Raw genomic sequence first — 17,636 nt, 5'->3', positions numbered from 1 at the left:
CCAAACTTTCTATCCAAAGTCTGCCAGACATTTCCAAACTTAAGTTTGGTCTCAAGCTTGAAGCTTGAAGTTTACCAAGCTGCACTGAGGAATCCATGTTAGTGCTCTCTCCTGGGCAGCCTCTCCAGCATTCAGGTTCTTTTCGCTCTGAATTGCCATTAAGTGATAGAGTTGTACAACACAGTAACAGGCCTTTTTGCCCACTACACCCATGCCTACTGTTTTGCGCATCTACAGTAATTGTTTTTGTCTGCATTAGGAGCATATTCTTCTGGTCATTCCTTATTGGCCATATCCTTCTAGTCATGCCTCTTGGATGTAGTAATTGTATCTTACTCTGCCACCTCCTCTGGCAGCACAATCCAGATATCAATCACTCTCTGTGTAAAGGAGTAACTTCTAATACCCCCTAAAATTTCCAACCTCTTTCCTTAAAACTATTCTCATTTATAACGCCCCACCATAAGGCTCTGTCGGGCTAGCATGTCCTCTGTCACATGCCCTCTGCCAGACCCCTGAAGCTGACACTCTATTCTCATCTGTGTTGTGGGAAATGATGACCAGGTGGTCAGATTCATGAATATTTTCAATTCTTCACTGAAGAATTGCAATGTCTCCACAGTCTCTTGACAATCACTGCCTCAGGACAACTCACGGTGGAGAGGAACATTATGGTGATATTGAGTATTGTGAGGATTTACACTGGGAGTACACAAAATCCCTACATAACTTACAGAGAACGCTCCACCTTACTAACGAACCACTCATCTGTCCAGTTTGTCCCCATCTGTGAAAGATTTAGTCATTTCCAAACTGGTTCCTTCAGCCGTCTCAGATCTCACAAAGCTGTATCAACCTCACTCCTGAGGGGCTGCATAAGGAAGAAACAAAGAAGTGACTCCTAAACCAAGTGTAAGTTTTTCCAGAAGTTGTAATTTCCTTCATTTTTAATAATTCCAAATTACTTCTAACCTTAATAAACCCTGTGTGGTTCACATCTGGCATGACCAGCAGAAGGACTTTGCTAATTCTAAAAGGCTTCCAAGGCTTCCTCAGACATTCCCACCTCACTGCAGGTACTTAAGGTTCTGTTGCTTGATGCTGGAATCTCATGGTTAAGTCAGCCCAGTCTTCTGCATATGAATGGGTAAATATTGGTAAGAGATAGGCACAGAGCAGTAAAATCTCGGATGACTCTGCTTCTTATGCTTGTAATTTAATGACTGTATGTTCCAATAAATGCTTATTTTGTTCCACAGCCCTTGGGGATATTCTCAATCCTGGAAGAGGAGTGTATGTTCCCTAAGGCCACAGACATAACCTTCAAGAATAAACTGTATGACCAGCATCTTGGAAAGACAAGCAACTTCCAGAAGCCCAAACCTCCCAAAGGAAAGGGTGAAGCTCACTTTGCGTTGATCCACTATGCTGGTACCGTAGAGTATAATGTAAATGGATGGTTGGAAAAGAACAAAGACCCACTCAATGAAACTGTTGTCACACTGTACCAGAAGGCTTCACTGAAACTCTTGCAAACACTATACAGTACCCATACCACAGAAGGTATGATTTGATCAGTTCACAAACATTGTATTGAAGAATATCCTAACAAATTGACATAATTTGTCCATAATTTTTGAATGACTTATTTCTGAAAATGTTCCTTGCAGCTGAAACTAGTGGCAAGAAAGCAGGGAAAAAGAAGGGTTCATCTTTCCAAACTGTCTCTGCTCTTTTCAGGGTATGTTTATTTTTATATCAGGATTCTGTGTTTTTGATAAAAGGTGAATAGATTCAAGGGTGTTAGTATGTTAACCAAAGAAAGAAAATGGTGTTTCTCTGTAAGAAGCATGTTAAATAATCCCAAATTTCTTATTATGTGCATTAATAATGTTAAAACAATAATTAGAATATTGATTAATTTATTATAATATAGTACAATATAATATACAATCATAAAGTTGCTAGTAAATGTTGAAATTGTATTGTCATCTACAGGAAAATCTGAATAAACTGATGACTAACTTAAGGTCCACTCACCCGCATTTTGTGCGATGTATAATTCCAAATGAAACAAAAACACCAGGTAACTGAAGTAGATTATGGTAATATTTTAAAAAAAACATATCTTGTAGTGAAATGCCGTATTTCTGATACCTTTCCAAGATCTTTTTGTGTTCACTAATGAACTTGAAATCAGTTTAATTTTACTAGATGTTACTTATGTGTCTAAGTCATAGGAAATCTATTATTTTTAAGAAGCCAATTTTTTGAAATAATTTTTGCATATCCTAGGTGTCATGGATAATCATCTAGTCATGCATCAGCTCAGATGCAATGGTGTGCTGGAAGGAATTAGAATTTGCAGAAAGGGATTTCCAAGCAGAATTCTCTACGGTGACTTTAAGCAAAGGTGTGTTTTGCTAAAATAAAATACAGAATTATTAAATGTTACAAGTAGTAAATTAATAAAATTATACAAAAGAATTGTAGCTTAAGATTTTACCTTTTTAAATGCTCCTGTATTAAAATGAACAGATACAGGATTCTGAATGTAAGTGCAATTCCTGAAGGACAGTTCATCGATAGTAAGAAGGCATCTGAAAAACTCTTGAATTCCATCGATATTGATCGCACACAATATAGATTTGGTCATACCAAGGTAAGACGTGATTTATGTTGGTCTTCCATCTATGAAAAGTGGGAAATGTTTTCTGACAATTTCACAGTGCTCAATTTTCACTTCTTCAGAAAATGTTACAACTCACACCTACATGTGGGTAAAATTTGGTAACATTCAAGCATGCCAAACAAGTGCGTTCATACTGTCCAAGTGCCAAGCCATGACCATCTCCTTTCCATGATGGATAATGACATTTCTAATGGACATTTGCTTCCATCAGCAAGCACGGGGACCATAGCCCTCCATATCCCTATCATCCACGTACCTAACTTCTTTTAAACATTGAAAGCAAGCTCACAAGCACCACATGTGCTGGCAGCTCATTGCACATTCTCACAACCCTCTGAGTGAAGAAGATTGCCCTCCTGTTCCCCTTAAACTTTTCACCTTTCACCCTTAATTCATGACTTCTGATTGTAGTCCCACCTAACCTCAGTGGAAAAAGCCTGCTTGTATTTACCCTATCTATACTCCTCACGCTTTTGTATACCTCTGTCAAATCTCCAGTCATAAATGTCAAGCACTGTATTCACATCTGTTAATTGTAAGTATATCATCCGGTCCAGGATATACCCTACTACTGCCTGAACGCACTCAAATCTAAATGATTTATCAGAGTTAACACCTGCTCCAATCTGAAACCAACTCATTGGCAGGCTCAGATCGGACAGCCAGACACTAATTACAATCAGCCATTTCCTGATCATGGGTGTTCTGTTGGTTGCTATTGAATGGTAACAGAAATGGACCAGCCACATAAAAAACTGTGGTTACAAAAGCAGATCAGAAACTAGGGAACTTGTGGCATGTGATTCGCTTCCTGAGTCTTCAGCCACATCAAAAATATAGTAGAATACTCTGCACTCATCTGAATGCAGCTCCAACAATATCAATAATTATATCAGTGACCCAGACAATCTTATTTTAATGGAACAGCATCTAACATCTGAGATGATAATTCTCTCACCATCTATGTATTGTGGCTGAATTGTACACCACTAACAAAATGTATTTCAGTAACTCACCAAGACTTCCTTGCCAGCAACTCCCTCAAACTCTAATCACAAAGAGGCGAAGGATAGAAGATGCATGGGAACACCAGTGCCTACAAGTTCCCCTCCAAGTCATATGTTATATTGAGTTGAAATTATAATCAGACTGTGTCTGAATTCTAGTGCTTTCTACCTTCACCAGAAGGTCTGAAGTGATACAGGAAAATGGTGAATCAACATTTTTCAGTTAGAGATAGGCAATGTACTGACTGTGCCAGTGAAACTCACATCCACTATGTGAATTAAAAATATACAAAGTAAATATTCCTGTTATATTATAATGAACAAAATGACACCTGGTCACAATCTGAAGCTGTTCATTCCATTGAAGGTATTTTTCAAAGCTGGCCTCCTGGGTGCTCTTGAGGAGATGAGGGATGACAAATTGGCCCTACTTATGACTCGCATACAAGCCGTCAGCCGCGGATATCTCATGAGAGTTGAATTCAAGCGGATGATGGAGAGAAGGTAAAATGCATTTGCCTACAAGTTGATGGGCTTTGTTTTAAATAATGATAAATGTTAATTTCCACTGGTGTGCAATTGACTTTGAAACTACTTTTTCCAGGGAGTCAGTATTTACGGTGCAGTACAACATCCGTGCATTCATGAACGTCAAGCATTGGCCATGGATGAAACTCTTCTTCAAGATCAAACCTCTTCTAAGGAGCGCTGAATCTGAAAAGGAAATGCAGACCATGAAAGAAGAGTTTGAGAAAACGAAGGAGTTGCTAGCCAAATCTGAAGCACGGAGAAAAGAACTAGAGGAGAAAATGGTATCCCTGGTACAAGAGAAGAATGACCTGGCTCTTCAAGTGCAGGCAGTATGTTTTCTTGGATAAGTTATTGCAAATAATTTATCAACAATATACATTATAAACTATTTCAGTATTTAATAGTTCTTGTTGAATTTAATGAATACTGTACATTATTATAATTTTGCACTTATTAAGGAGATGAAATATATTTGTCCAATTGTCAGCCAAATGAGTTATCACATTTAATTTGTACTGACCAGTTTCTTTGTTAGTAGTCTGATAGGAAAATTCCACTTTTTATATCAATTATTCATATAAAACCTTTGTGCGGTATTTTTAACTTCTATCAAACCAAGAGAAATTCTACATGAGGCTCGGAAGAGTGATCAAGAAAACTAATACATTTCACATGGACTCCAAAAATGTGGTAAACTGCAGATTGCTTCATCTAAGCTATGTGGGTGGAATGGATCTTAGAACTCAGAAGCTAAACATCACTGAGCAACAAAAATGAGAAAATGATCACAATTGGAGTACACAGTTGTCCCTCTGTTGGTCAAGGTCGACCACGGATGTTGCATACTAGCTGTCTATGTTTTTGGTGCAGCACCATCTGTGGTTGATGAGACCAGTGCAAGAGTGGCAGTCTCTGTTGCAAAGGTCGCTTCTGTAAGTGGTCTCAACTCTGCTGCAGCTGCTGTGTTCCTTTCTATGGGACTGTTGTCTTCTGCTACTTTCAGGAAATTCTCCTCATCTGAATTAAAGTGTGGTTTTAGGTTGCTTTTCCACCTTGTGCCTATTGAGCAGGTGTATATGTTAGGGAGGCTGGCTTGAGAGAGAACTTTAGCAATGGGTACTCTCTCCAGGAGATGCTCACGATGCAACAAGGGTACTTTAAATGGAAGGTGTTGAGCATTTTCTCCAACTTGCCAAGGTCCGTCTGTTGTACAGCAACGTGCTGGTGACAGAAGCATTGTACTCCGTCACCTTTGCTTTGACTGAGAGTTTGGCATTCTCCCAGACTTATTTGGTGAGGCGGGCAAGAGTTGTTGCAGCATTACTGATGCGCTTGTTGATTTCTGCATCACTGATGATGGACCCCAGGTGTGTGAGGTGATGAACAACATCCAATGGTAATGAGTGGTGGTGCCTCCAATCTTGTCTTTTTCAGGCTGGTAGTTGGACCAAATTCCTTGCTTCCTTTCTGATTTAGTGTGAAAGGAGACCTGTTGCCGTGCCAAATGCAGGGGGAGGGCAAAGAAGATCCCAAAGAGCATTGGGATGAGAACACAGCCTTGTTTGGCGCCACTTCAAAGAGCTGTGAAGAGCTGCTGTTGTCCTGCACAATCCCCTTCACGTTGTTGTGGAAGGGTTCAATCATGCTCTGGAGTCATGGCAGGCAGTCAACCTTGGAAAGGATATGAAAGACCTGTCTCTGCTGATTGGGTCAAATGCCTTGGTGAGATCAATAAATACAATGTAACGGGGCTTCTTTTGTTTTCTGCATTTCTTCTGGAGTTCGCAGAGGAAGAAAATCATGTCCACAGCTGAACTTGCAGCATAGAAGCCATTCTGTGACTCTGGGGAGACAACTTCAACCAACTTCTATATGTGGACTAAGAAGATTCGGGTGAGGATTTTGCTAACAACACTCAAGAAGGAGATGTCCCTCTAGTTGTTATAGTCGCTTCTCTCGCCTTTTTTTTTGTAGAATGTAATGATCTTTTCATCCCTCATATCCTATGGTACAGTTCCTTCCTGCCAGCACTGACAGAGTACTTCGTGCAGAGGGTACACAGGAGCAGGAATGCAGTGCTTAATCAGGTGAGAGGGAGTCCTACTAATCTCTGGTGCCTTCCCTGAGACCACGCTACTGGTGGCCTTGCTGAGCTCCTCTAGAGTCAGCTCTGCATCTAGCTCTTCCATTGTCAGCAGACACTCAGTGGCATCCAGGGCTGAGCTGGCAACAGTATTCACTCTGGAGTAGAGGTCAGAGTAATGTTTTACCGCTCTCTCCATCTACTTGTTCCTGTCTCTGAGCATATCCTCATTGATGGATTTGAGAGGAGCAATCTTGTTCTGAGAGGGGCTGAGAGCTTTCTTGATGCCATTATACATACAATCACACCCCCGATATTGCCTATCAGTACTGCGGGTTGGATGTCTTCACCGAGTTGCAGCTAGTACTCATTGGCATAGTGCCTGGCAGTTTGCTGAACTTTACTTCTAGCAGCCCTGAGAATATATAGGTTCCTCTCAACTGGTGAAAGTTTGAGGGCAGCATGCCTGGTTTCAATGACGGGGTTGGAGGAATGGTGGAATACCTCCTGAATTTGGCTTTGAATCAGTCATCTGTTTTTGAGGTCTTCTTCCCAAAGGTAGCTAAGACTGTTCCATAGATGCTATTCTGCAGAAGTTCCTATTTCTCTGTGACAGAGTTTCCAGGTTGCTGGAAACACACAGTAATTTATTGGTATAATAGGTTTATTTGAAAAGTTGTATTTCTTTCAGATCTTTGTCAAATCAACTATGTTTCAGCTTTGTCTTGTATAAAATAAAATTCACACCTTAGGGTTGCTTTATATCTATGCTTACTTTACAAAACATAGTAACTATGCACATTTTCACTATCAGGAAAGTGAAACTCTAGCAGATGCTGAAGAAAGATGTGAGGGGCTCATTAAGAACAAAATTCAACTTGAGGCTAAACTCAAAGAAGCAAATGAAAGGCTGGAGGATGAAGAAGAATCGAATGCTGAGCTCACGGCCAAAAAAAGGAAACTGGAGGATGAGTGTTCAGAACTGAAGAAGGACATTGATGACTTGGAGCTCACCTTAGCCAAAGTGGAAAAGGAGAAACATGCCACAGAAAACAAGGTAAAAATAACATCAAATTTTAACATAATTATATTCATATTCCAGGTGTGTGTGTGTGCCATGTAATAAAAAAGTACATAATTAATTATTGTGCTGTAGCATATGAATGGTAATACTGAATTTTGACAGGATGATTAAAAAGATTATTTTTCATTTGTTCACAATAAAATATTTCACTTTAATCAGCTATTCTACCCACAGTAGCTGGAGGGTTAATTGATACATACTGTCATGAAAACAGGTCAAGAATCTTACAGAGGAAATGGCAAGCCTTGATGAAACCATTGTCAAGTTAACAAAGGAAAAGAAGGCCCTACAAGAGGCCCACCAGCAGACCCTGGATGATCTACAGGCTGAGGAAGACAAAGTCAACACTTTGACCAAAGCCAAGTCAAAGCTGGAACAACAAGTTGATGATGTAAGTGTCTTTTCAAAATGAACTATCATTTCTTTCCAAACTTTCTTTGAATATATAAACTTGCTTTTAATCAATGTAAATCAGCTTGAAGGTTCTCTGGAGCAAGAGAAGAAGCTTCGGATGGATCTTGAAAGGTCTAAGAGAAAATTTGAAGGTGATCTGAAACTATCCCAAGAAACAATAATGGATTTAGAAAATGACAAGCAGCAAATAGAAGAGAAGCTGAAAAAGTGAGAATTATTGCTATTGGCTTAAATTGCCACACTGCATAATTTTTTTCTGAAGACATTAACGTAATCTATTTGCACCACAGAAAAGAATTTGAGATTAGCCAACTTCTAAGCAAGATTGAGGATGAACAAGTTTTAGGTGTTCAGCTACAGAAGAAAATTAAAGAACTTCAGGCAAGTCCTGTTACAAGAACAAAGTTTTGGATATCTTAAGCATTTTGTGTACCATACTAAATTTCATCATGCAGCTATTAAAACATATAAATATATATTGTAGGCTCGTATTGAGGAGCTTGAGGAAGAGATTGAAGCTGAACGTGCTGTTCGTGCTAAGACTGAGAAACAGAGAGCCGATCTTTCTCGGGAACTTGAAGAGATCAGTGAGCGACTGGAAGAAGCTGGTGGAGCAACTGCAGTACAGATTGAAATGAACAAGAAACGGGAAGCAGAATTTCAGAAAATGCGGCGTGATTTGGAAGAATCTACCCTCCAGCATGAAGCCACAGCTGCAGCTCTTCGCAAGAAGCAGGCTGATAGTGTGGCAGAACTTGGGGAACAGATTGACAGTCTACAGCGGATAAAACAAAAGCTGGAAAAGGAAAAGAGTGAACTGAAGATGGAGATTGATGATGTCACCAGTAATATGGAATCTGTATCTAAAGCTAAAGTAAGTTCTAAAAACTTTCAGAGTTGAATACATAAAGAATTAATCAAGGTCTCTAATTTAATAGACAATTGTTTCCTTCAAGGCAAATTTTGAGAAGCTCTGTCGTACCCTAGAGGACCAACTTAGTGAAACTAAGGCAAAGAATGATGACAATGTGCGGTTAATTAATGATCTATCAGCACAGAAAGCTCGACTGCAGACTGAAAATGGTAACACAACAAAACTAGGAATTTCCAACAGTTACATCTTAACATTTGCATCCTTTATTTTTGTATTGAAACTGAATTTTAATTAATTTTCAGGTGAATTTGCACGACAAATGGAAGAGAAGGAATCCCTGGTTTCTCAAATGACAAGGGCAAAGCAAGCATTTTCTCAGCAGATTGAGGAGCTAAAGAGACAGCTGGAGGAAGAAATGAAGGTAATTTTTCAGGCAAATTTGGTTGCTCCGCTCAGGAGATAAAATGGCAAACTGTTAGATGAAATACCAAGTGCATGATCAAGCTTTATCCAGGATAATCTGGCATGTTATTGCCATCAGTTGATTAGCAAGTACAGGACATGATTAAGTGAAGACAATGAAGTCTGCCTTTTCTGACTGATTTTACTCTTACATTATTACCCACAGGTTATTACATTCAATGTATTACAATATATTGATGGATACAGGCAATTTTCAGGTTATGAATTGGCAAAGTTCAAAATTCAAAGTAAATTTATTTTCAAAGTACATATATCTCACCGTATACTACCCAAGATTATTTTTTGCGGGCATTCACAGTAAGTACAAGAAGCACAATCAAATTAGTGGAAGATCAGAAATGTCCCTTTCCCACCTGGTAAAAGATGCCTGTAGCCCTACAACTGCAAACAAATCCATCCTCATCCAACCTGTTGGTTTCCTAAATGCTCACTCATATATCTAAGTTAGACATTTGTAGCCTAGGGAAGACCTGTATAACCTTTTTCCCAAGGGTTATGATGGTTCCTAAATACTTTTAGTTAATGTGCATTCTGAGAACACAACATTGTTTTAACATTTCCACTCAGTTATTTACCTGTATCTGTGACTTATTTAAAGGCCAAGGGTGCTCTGGCACATGCTCTTCAGTCATCCCGCCATGACTGTGATCTGCTCCGTGAACAATATGAAGAGGAGATGGAGGCAAAGGCTGAGCTCCAACGTGGAATGTCCAAGGCCAACAGCGAAGTGGCTCAGTGGAGAACGAAATATGAAACTGATGCAATCCAGCGCACAGAGGAACTGGAAGAGGCAAAGTAAATTCCAATGACCCCATTCTTTGCTTTTCTTTTTTTTTACACAGCTTAAAATGAGCCATTTAGTCCAAAGTCTTTGCCAATTTTTTTAAGATGCACATCACCTTCAGATATCTGATCCTATCAATGTATCTATTAGTTTCTGCCTCATGTATTTATCTTACTTTCCAATAACTTACCTAGATTTTTTGTCTCAACTATTCCCTGCCATCCACTTTCTGAGTTCTCTCTGGCTGAAGAAGCATTACCAGATTTTACAGATTTATTGATGATTAAATATAACAAGGAACTTAACAGGTTCTTGTTGTAGATTTACCATCAGTGGAAAATTCTTTATGTCTAGTTGTCAAATCTCTTAATCAGCTTACAAACTTCTCAGCATGCATAGTTTGAGCAGGAGTAAGTACTTCATGCCTGCCATTTCATTAAGAGCATGGCTAATGTGACTGTGTTATTCTTGCCTACCTTTGATAACCTTTCACCCCTTACTTGCCATGAGTCTATCCACTCCTACTTGAAAAATATTTGGATACTCTGCTTTTGCTCTGGGAAAAAATATTCTGAAGAATTCTGATCTGTCTTAAATGGGCAATTCCTGACTTATAAACAATGACCCCTCGTTTTATATTCTCTCACAAGAGGAAACATCTTTTGCACATCATCCTCACATCTCAGTTTTCTGCTTTTGAGATTTAAAAAGTCCCATTATTGAACAAAATTCAAAGTTCAAACCATATACAACCCTGAAATTCATTTTCTCATGGACCTCCGGTTTGCCCCTGTTGTTAATAATCAACTCCTTGTTCTTGGTGACTTTCAGTGAAAGGTTGTTGTTGTGGCATCACTCAATCAGATTTTTGATCTCCCTTCTATACGCTGATTCATCCACACCTCTGATTCAGCCAATGGCAATGGTGCCATCAGCAAACACATATGACTTTGGAACTGTGCTTAGTCCCACAGTCATAAGTATAAAGCAAGTAGAGCAGGGGTTTAAGCTCACAACCTTGTGGTACATGTGTGCTGATGGTGATTGTGGAGGTTTGAGAATCCAGTTGCACAAGGAGGTACTGAGGCCAAAGTTTTGGAGCTTATTGATTAGTTTTGAGGGAATGATAGTATTGAATGCAGAGCTGTAGTCGAGAAAGAGCATCCTGATGTATTCATCTTCACCGTCAGGTGCTCCAGGTTTAAGTGAAGAACAAATGAAATGATATCTGCTGTTGACCTGTTGTGATGCAATGTAGGCTGGAGTGGATCCAATTCAGTCCTCAGGCAGGAATTGATACGTTTCTTCACCAACCTCTCAAAGCACTTCATCACTGTGGATGTAAGTGCTACTGGATGATAGTCATTGAAGCAGATTACCAAGTTCTCCTTGGGCACCTGTATAATTGAAGCCTGCTTGAAGCAGGTGGGTACCTCAGACTGCCAAAGTGAGATGTTAAAGATATCAGTTAACACTCTAGTCAGTTGATCAGCTCAGGCCTTTAGTACTCAGCCAGATCCCCCATCTGGGCCAGATGCTTTTCTAGAGTTTTCTCTCATGTCCACCTCAGAGACTGAAATTACAGGCTCATTAGCACATGTGGGAGTGTGTGAAGGTGTCTTCATGCTTAGTTGATCAAGGCAAGCATAAAAGGCATTGAGCTTATCTGGGAGCAAAACCTTATTGTCACATAGGCCACTTGCTTTTACTTTGTAAGAGATGATAGCATTCGAGCCCTGCCACAGCTCTTGAGCATCCTGCAGTGATTCCATTTTAGTCCAGAATTGTCATATCACATATGAAGTGACTTTCTGGAGGTCATACCTGGACCTCTTGTATGATCTCTTGGTTTCCAGACCTGAACGTCACTGATCTGGCTGTCAGCAGATTGAGATCTCTTGCTTCATCCAGACCTTCTGGTTGGGGAAGACTCTAAATGATTTTGACAGGACATACTTCACTGTGATTGACTTTATAAAGCCCATCATAACTGTGGTGTATTCATTGAGATCCTCTGATAGTCGTTGAACATGGCCACGTCCACTGACTTGAAGCATCCCATAGATGCTCCTCCTCCTCCTGTGACAACCTCTTCATTGTCCTTACTTCTAGAGCCTTGCTCTTTAGTCTCTGCCTGTATGTGTGTAGGAGGGGACAGCCAGATGGTCTGATTTCAGAAAATGAAGTCCAGGGATTGAATGGTAGGCATTCCTTATGGTAGAACAGCAGTTGTCAAGTGTGTTGGGACCCCTGATGCTGCATGTTATATATTGTAATTTGTCCTCTACTGTGCCTATTGTCTTGTTTATTAATTATTGTACTGCCCTGCACTGTTTTGTGCACTTTATGTAGTCCTATGCAGGTCTGTAGTCTAGTGCAGTTTTTATGTTGTTTTTACATAGTCTAGTGTAGCCTTACGCTGTTTCACATAGTCTAGTGTAGTTTTGTGTTGTTTCATGTAGCACCAGGGTCCTGAAGGAACGTTGTTTTGTTTTTACTGTGTACTGTACCAGGTCGAAATGACAATAAACTTGACTTGACTGCAGGTAATATGTTGATGATAACTGGAGAGAGATTTCTTCAAGTTGGCTTTTGATGTTTACATTTTAGTGCTATTGTCATTCTTGTAAATCTTGTTACACTTTCTGCTATGCCTCATCTTGATGCTAAAATGGACAACAGAACATTCTGCATTACTCTGTCTAGTCAAGATTAATTCAATTTCTTTGCAAACAAACAGAAGTGCTTATATTTTTAATAGTTTGTGCAATATTCTGCAATGTTGCTGCAGTTCAATTTTGCGTGTATTGATATCTCCCAGGAGAAAACTTGCCCAGCGACTTCAAGAGGCTGAGGATCACATTGAGGCTGTGAATTCTAAATGTGCCTCATTAGAAAAGACCAAACAGAGACTTCACAATGAAGTTGAAGATCTAATGATTGATGTGGAGCGAGCTAATGCAGCTGCAGCTGCTCTTGATAAAAAGCAGAGGAACTTTGACAAGGTATAAATCAAATTTTTGAAATTAATCAGTAAGATGAAAAATTGGATCCTGTTTCATCCATGATTAATGGAAAATTGTTTACTCTTGTGTGCTGTCAGATCCTGGCAGATTGGAAACAAAAATACGAGGAATGTCAGTCTGAATTGGAAGCATCTCAGAAGGAGTCTCGTTCTTTAAGTACTGAACTCTTCAAAATGAAGAATGCTTATGAAGAATCCTTGGATCACCTTGAAACACTGAAAAGGGAGAACAAGAATCTTCAACGTATGTTATATTCCAAAGTTCTTTGAGTTTTGGCTATCATAATCTCCTCTGTATTGCTGATTTTAGTAGATGTATACATTTCTGGCCATGTCTCCAACAAAACCCTAAGCTCTCTAATTAATTTCATAAACAATCTGTCTCCTGCCTGTCTAGCTCCTTTAATTTCTTTAATATTCTACTTAAACCCTACATGACTAAACAAGTTTAAGTTGCTTGGAATCAAATCTTATTTGGTGAAACTATCATGTTAAAGCATAGAATATTTCACTGTGTTAAAACACATGTTAAGGTGAGGTGGGGGCCGCTGTCGGTTGGAGATGATGATGATGGATATTGATTCCTTGCTGTCTAGATAGGGAAGCCTGGGCAGTCTGATATGGAGAGCAAGCTGTTGCCCATGTAGCAAGCTCCCCCTCTCCACGTATCTAATGAACCAAAGGAATGGAAGAGACCAATACAGTGTGGTACCAGCAGCATCGCAGGAGTTGCCAGTCGGCATTGAACTCAATGTAGGGAATCCAGTTTTGGAATTTTCCCTCGGGGTTTACTCCTGAAGCCTTTCCCTTGAGTGGGTATAGCCACAAGGCAGTGGAGGGTTTGAGATCTGTGTTTTCCTTCTCCTAGATGAGCTGCCAACCACGGCTGACAAACTCCATGTGTCCAAAACACGTGATAAGGATTGTTGTAGATGACATGGCTGTTTCACTGCAAATATTCTTTTCTTCAGAGGAGATTACCGATTTGACCGAACAACTTGGAGAAAGTGGTAAAGCATTGCATGAGATGGAAAAGGCTAAGAAGTTGTCAGAAACCGAAAAGTCTGAAATCCAGAGTGCTTTGGAAGAAGCAGAGGTATGCTGGTAATGGTTAGGATTATCATTGACAAGATTACATCATTTTGAAAAATGTTGAGAGTGTAATCTGCAGCCTTCAATAACTGTTTAAACATTTTCTTTACGTGCAGGCAGCTCTTGAACATCAAGAAAGCAAGATGCTGCGTATCCAGCTTGAATTAAGTCAAGTAAAGTCAGAAATTGACAGAAAGATTGCTGAGAAAGATGAGGAAATTGATCAAATTAAGAGGAACAATCAGAGAGTTGTAGAAACTCTGCAGACATCATTGGAGGCAGAGGTCAGAAGCAGAAATGATGCCCTGAGAATAAAAAAGAAAATGGAGGGTGATCTGAATGAAATGGAGATTCAGTTGAGCCATGCAAATCGTCAGGCAACAGAAGCTGTTAAGCATCTCAGGAATGTACAGGCTCAACTTAAGGTATGAGCAAATTAATGCACATATTACTTCATCACGTTGCATCACCTTCTTGCAATAACTATTGAAACTGAATTAGCATTCTGCAGGTGAAAAGATATTTGACTAGAGTTTACTGCAACATGCATGCAAATCTATATCTAGCTGCCAGAACCTTTACCTCCATCTCCACCAGAAACTTCAGGAGATTCAAGATTCTTGTTTGAACATGAAGGTCCTGCACTTGCTGGCTGAGTTAAGCCACTGATTTTACCGATCCAGTCCAATGTTAGATTCCCTACAGAGTCCAGCAATGGAGTGCAAACTTGCTTAATTCCCAATAGTAATGCTGGAGAGTCTGCTTGTTGAACCTGTGCCAGAGCTGGTACAAGAACTCTGGAACCATGTATTTGCAAGGGGGTGTATAACTTTGAGGTTGAAGGTATTATAAATATAGCAATTATTTACAATAGTTTTAATGTGTTATTTAAAAGGATTTCAATTTTTTTCTCAGAAGTTACATTATATTTACTTCTTTCATAATATAGTTAGTTAACAAGAATATCAGGGATAGTCAGAAGCATTCAAAGTCCCTCTCAGGCTTGGAAGTTTAGATCAGCAGATTCAAGGGTGGATGGTTTTTACCCATCTGCATGGTTGCAGAAGGTCTTGCCCCACATGAGGCTTTTCCAATTTGTATTATATATTTACATATCAGCAAGTCAACATAGAGACAGAGGCAAAAATTAAGTGCATTCTTTATCTGTTTCTCAGTGGCAAACATATTGTAAATAACTCAACCCAGCAGAAAATTCTGCCCCTTAGTAACAGTGTTAATGAATGGCTTGATAAAGTGTACAAAACTACCATCTAGTTAAAACATTTTTTCCCTTTTTTAAGGAAGCACAGTTACATATAGACGAAGCTTTGAGAAGCAATGAAGACCTCAAGGAACAGTTGGCTATGTCTGAACGCAGAAACAATCTTCTTCTAGCTGAAGTGGAGGAACTGAGGGCAGCTTTGGAACAAACAGAAAGAGCTCGCAAGCTGGCTGAACAAGAACTTACTGATGCCAGTGAGCGTGTGCAGCTTCTTCATTCTCAGGTACACTGGTGCCTGACAGATTTGAACACCATTGTTTAAGAATGAAAAAAAAAATCAATTCTTCTCCCAGGTTATTGAAGGGTGTTTTTTTTCCCCCATTTATAATAGAATACCAATCTGATCAATACCAAAAAGAAGCTGGAAGCAGACATGTCCCACCTTCAATCTGAAGTGGAAGATGCTATTCAAGAAGCTAGAAATGCTGATGAGAAGGCTAGAAAAGCAATTACTGATGTAAGTTTTATATTGAATGTTACTCTTAGATAATTTAAGCTGATTATATGACTAAATATATTACATGTAATTACTGTAAGGCTGCCATGATGGCTGAAGAGCTGAAGAAGGAACAGGACACCAGTGCCCACCTGGAGAGAATGAAGAAGAACCTTGACCAGACGGTGAAGGATCTGCAGCATCGCCTGGATGAGGCTGAGCAGTTGGCCTTGAAAGGAGGAAAGAAGCAGATCCAGAAACTGGAGGCCAGGGTATGTAAGACGATTTACACGATTTACTCACTCGAATTCTGCAGAGGTTTCATTTCCTCTTATCAATATTGTCCCACCTCAGGTCCGTGAACTGGAGAGTGAATATGAAGCAGAACAGAAGCGTAGTGCTGACGCTATCAAAGGTGCTCACAAGTTTGAGAGAAGGGTTAAGGAGCTTACCTATCAGGTAGGGAATTCAAATTTATAAAATGCATTGAAAATTATTGGCACTGATATCTTGCCATTGAATATGTTTGCAATAGGGAACAATCAATCTTCTTTTCACTACTTTTAGTCTGAAGAAGATAGGAAGAATCTCTTGAGGCTGCAAGATCTTGTCGACAAATTACAATTGAAGGTTAAAGCCTACAAGAGGCAATCAGAGGAATCTGTAAGTAATTTTTGGTGATTTGTTTTAGATACTTAGGTATTTATTAATAAGTGCAATATTTATTAAAAGCAATATATTTGAATGTATGCCAAAGCTTAACCCTTTTTATAACATTTCAGGAAGAACAGGCTAATGTTCACCTGTCTAAATTCAGAAAAGTTCAGCATGAGCTTGAGGAGGCTGAAGAGCGTGCTGACATTGCAGAATCCCAGGTTAACAAGCTCAGGGCTAAAAGCCGTGATATTAAGGTAATTCAATGTTTTAATAGTGTTAAGTAATACTGCAACAAATGGTAATCTTGTGCTCATTAGTCTATGTGATGTAGACCAACATATCCTAACTGTGGATATAACTATGCTGGTAGTTCAAATGTGAATTCAACCAGGCAGAATTGGATATGATGCTCAGGAGGGAATTGTTGGGACGCCAGAGGAACAGGGAAACGCAGCCATTTCTTTCCTAAAACAAACAAAATAATCGCTTGTTTAAAAAGTTGAGCGATAGGTGACATTAATTGAAATGCTAAGGATTTGTAAACCAGATTGTGATCCCAGGCATTGTGTATGCGAAATTTCTTTCTGTGGAATCTCACACTGATATTGATTTAGGCTACAATTCTGGAGGGGCATAGCAGTTTTGCTTGACTGCACAGGTGAAATTGTTTTGTATTGTGAACACATCCCAATTATAAATATAGTGGTTATCCAGAAGTGATAGTAGGAATTTGTAGAGAGATATAAATACTTTCCTATTATAGTGTTCAATTGTTGGACCTTTGGTTGTTAAGTGGTAAGTTTTTATTTTACAGATGGTAGTGAAAGCTGAAGAATAATTACAAGCTTGAAGAGTTCACCGAAGAAATTCACAAAATGTGCATTTCTTTGTAACTTATTTTTGTATATTAAGTTTGACTTGTTAGTAATGCATTACCAATAAAGATAGTATTAACCTGCTGTGGTTTGTCATGTCCTAATTTTGTTTGGAATGAGAAATTATTTGAGAGAAAATCAATAAATGTGCCATTAGCTATTAAAATGATACAAACAATTACAGTTATTCTCAACTGTGTTGCTAATTTTTTCAACCAACTGCAGTGATTCAGTTATTTATCCAGTGGTCAAGACAGATGCCTATGGAGATTTTGAATTACACACTAAATAGTATAATCTGTCTGCAGTAGGAAGGT

At 39.2% G+C, this 17,636-nt stretch overlaps 1 protein-coding gene across 1 annotated transcript in view; it reads left to right on the top strand.

The window, feature by feature from the left end:
• The window catches only part of LOC140714558 (myosin-4), a 30,378-nt gene extending 12,975 nt beyond the window's left edge, over window positions 1–17,403 (top strand). Inside the window, exons 16-41 of the mRNA XM_073025849.1 lie at window positions 1,260–1,563; window positions 1,671–1,741; window positions 1,999–2,086; window positions 2,296–2,413; window positions 2,539–2,662; window positions 4,067–4,203; window positions 4,304–4,559; window positions 7,128–7,370; window positions 7,612–7,788; window positions 7,873–8,018; window positions 8,102–8,192; window positions 8,296–8,685; window positions 8,768–8,894; window positions 8,988–9,106; window positions 9,767–9,963; window positions 12,774–12,957; window positions 13,056–13,221; window positions 13,949–14,073; window positions 14,186–14,494; window positions 15,371–15,574; window positions 15,683–15,808; window positions 15,889–16,059; window positions 16,142–16,246; window positions 16,355–16,450; window positions 16,570–16,698; window positions 17,259–17,403. Of these exons, the coding sequence (XP_072881950.1) occupies window positions 1,260–1,563; window positions 1,671–1,741; window positions 1,999–2,086; window positions 2,296–2,413; window positions 2,539–2,662; window positions 4,067–4,203; window positions 4,304–4,559; window positions 7,128–7,370; window positions 7,612–7,788; window positions 7,873–8,018; window positions 8,102–8,192; window positions 8,296–8,685; window positions 8,768–8,894; window positions 8,988–9,106; window positions 9,767–9,963; window positions 12,774–12,957; window positions 13,056–13,221; window positions 13,949–14,073; window positions 14,186–14,494; window positions 15,371–15,574; window positions 15,683–15,808; window positions 15,889–16,059; window positions 16,142–16,246; window positions 16,355–16,450; window positions 16,570–16,698; window positions 17,259–17,282 (4,227 nt within the window). The 3' untranslated portion in view covers window positions 17,283–17,403. The remainder of the gene's footprint in view (window positions 1–1,259; window positions 1,564–1,670; window positions 1,742–1,998; window positions 2,087–2,295; window positions 2,414–2,538; window positions 2,663–4,066; window positions 4,204–4,303; window positions 4,560–7,127; window positions 7,371–7,611; window positions 7,789–7,872; window positions 8,019–8,101; window positions 8,193–8,295; window positions 8,686–8,767; window positions 8,895–8,987; window positions 9,107–9,766; window positions 9,964–12,773; window positions 12,958–13,055; window positions 13,222–13,948; window positions 14,074–14,185; window positions 14,495–15,370; window positions 15,575–15,682; window positions 15,809–15,888; window positions 16,060–16,141; window positions 16,247–16,354; window positions 16,451–16,569; window positions 16,699–17,258) is intronic.
• Window positions 17,404–17,636: the final 233 nt, after the last annotated feature.

This window comes from Hemitrygon akajei, chromosome 22 (assembly GCF_048418815.1).
Source record: "Hemitrygon akajei chromosome 22, sHemAka1.3, whole genome shotgun sequence".
Taxonomy (NCBI): Eukaryota; Metazoa; Chordata; class Chondrichthyes; order Myliobatiformes; family Dasyatidae; genus Hemitrygon; species Hemitrygon akajei.
This window is presented reverse-complemented; position numbering and strand designations above follow the sequence as displayed.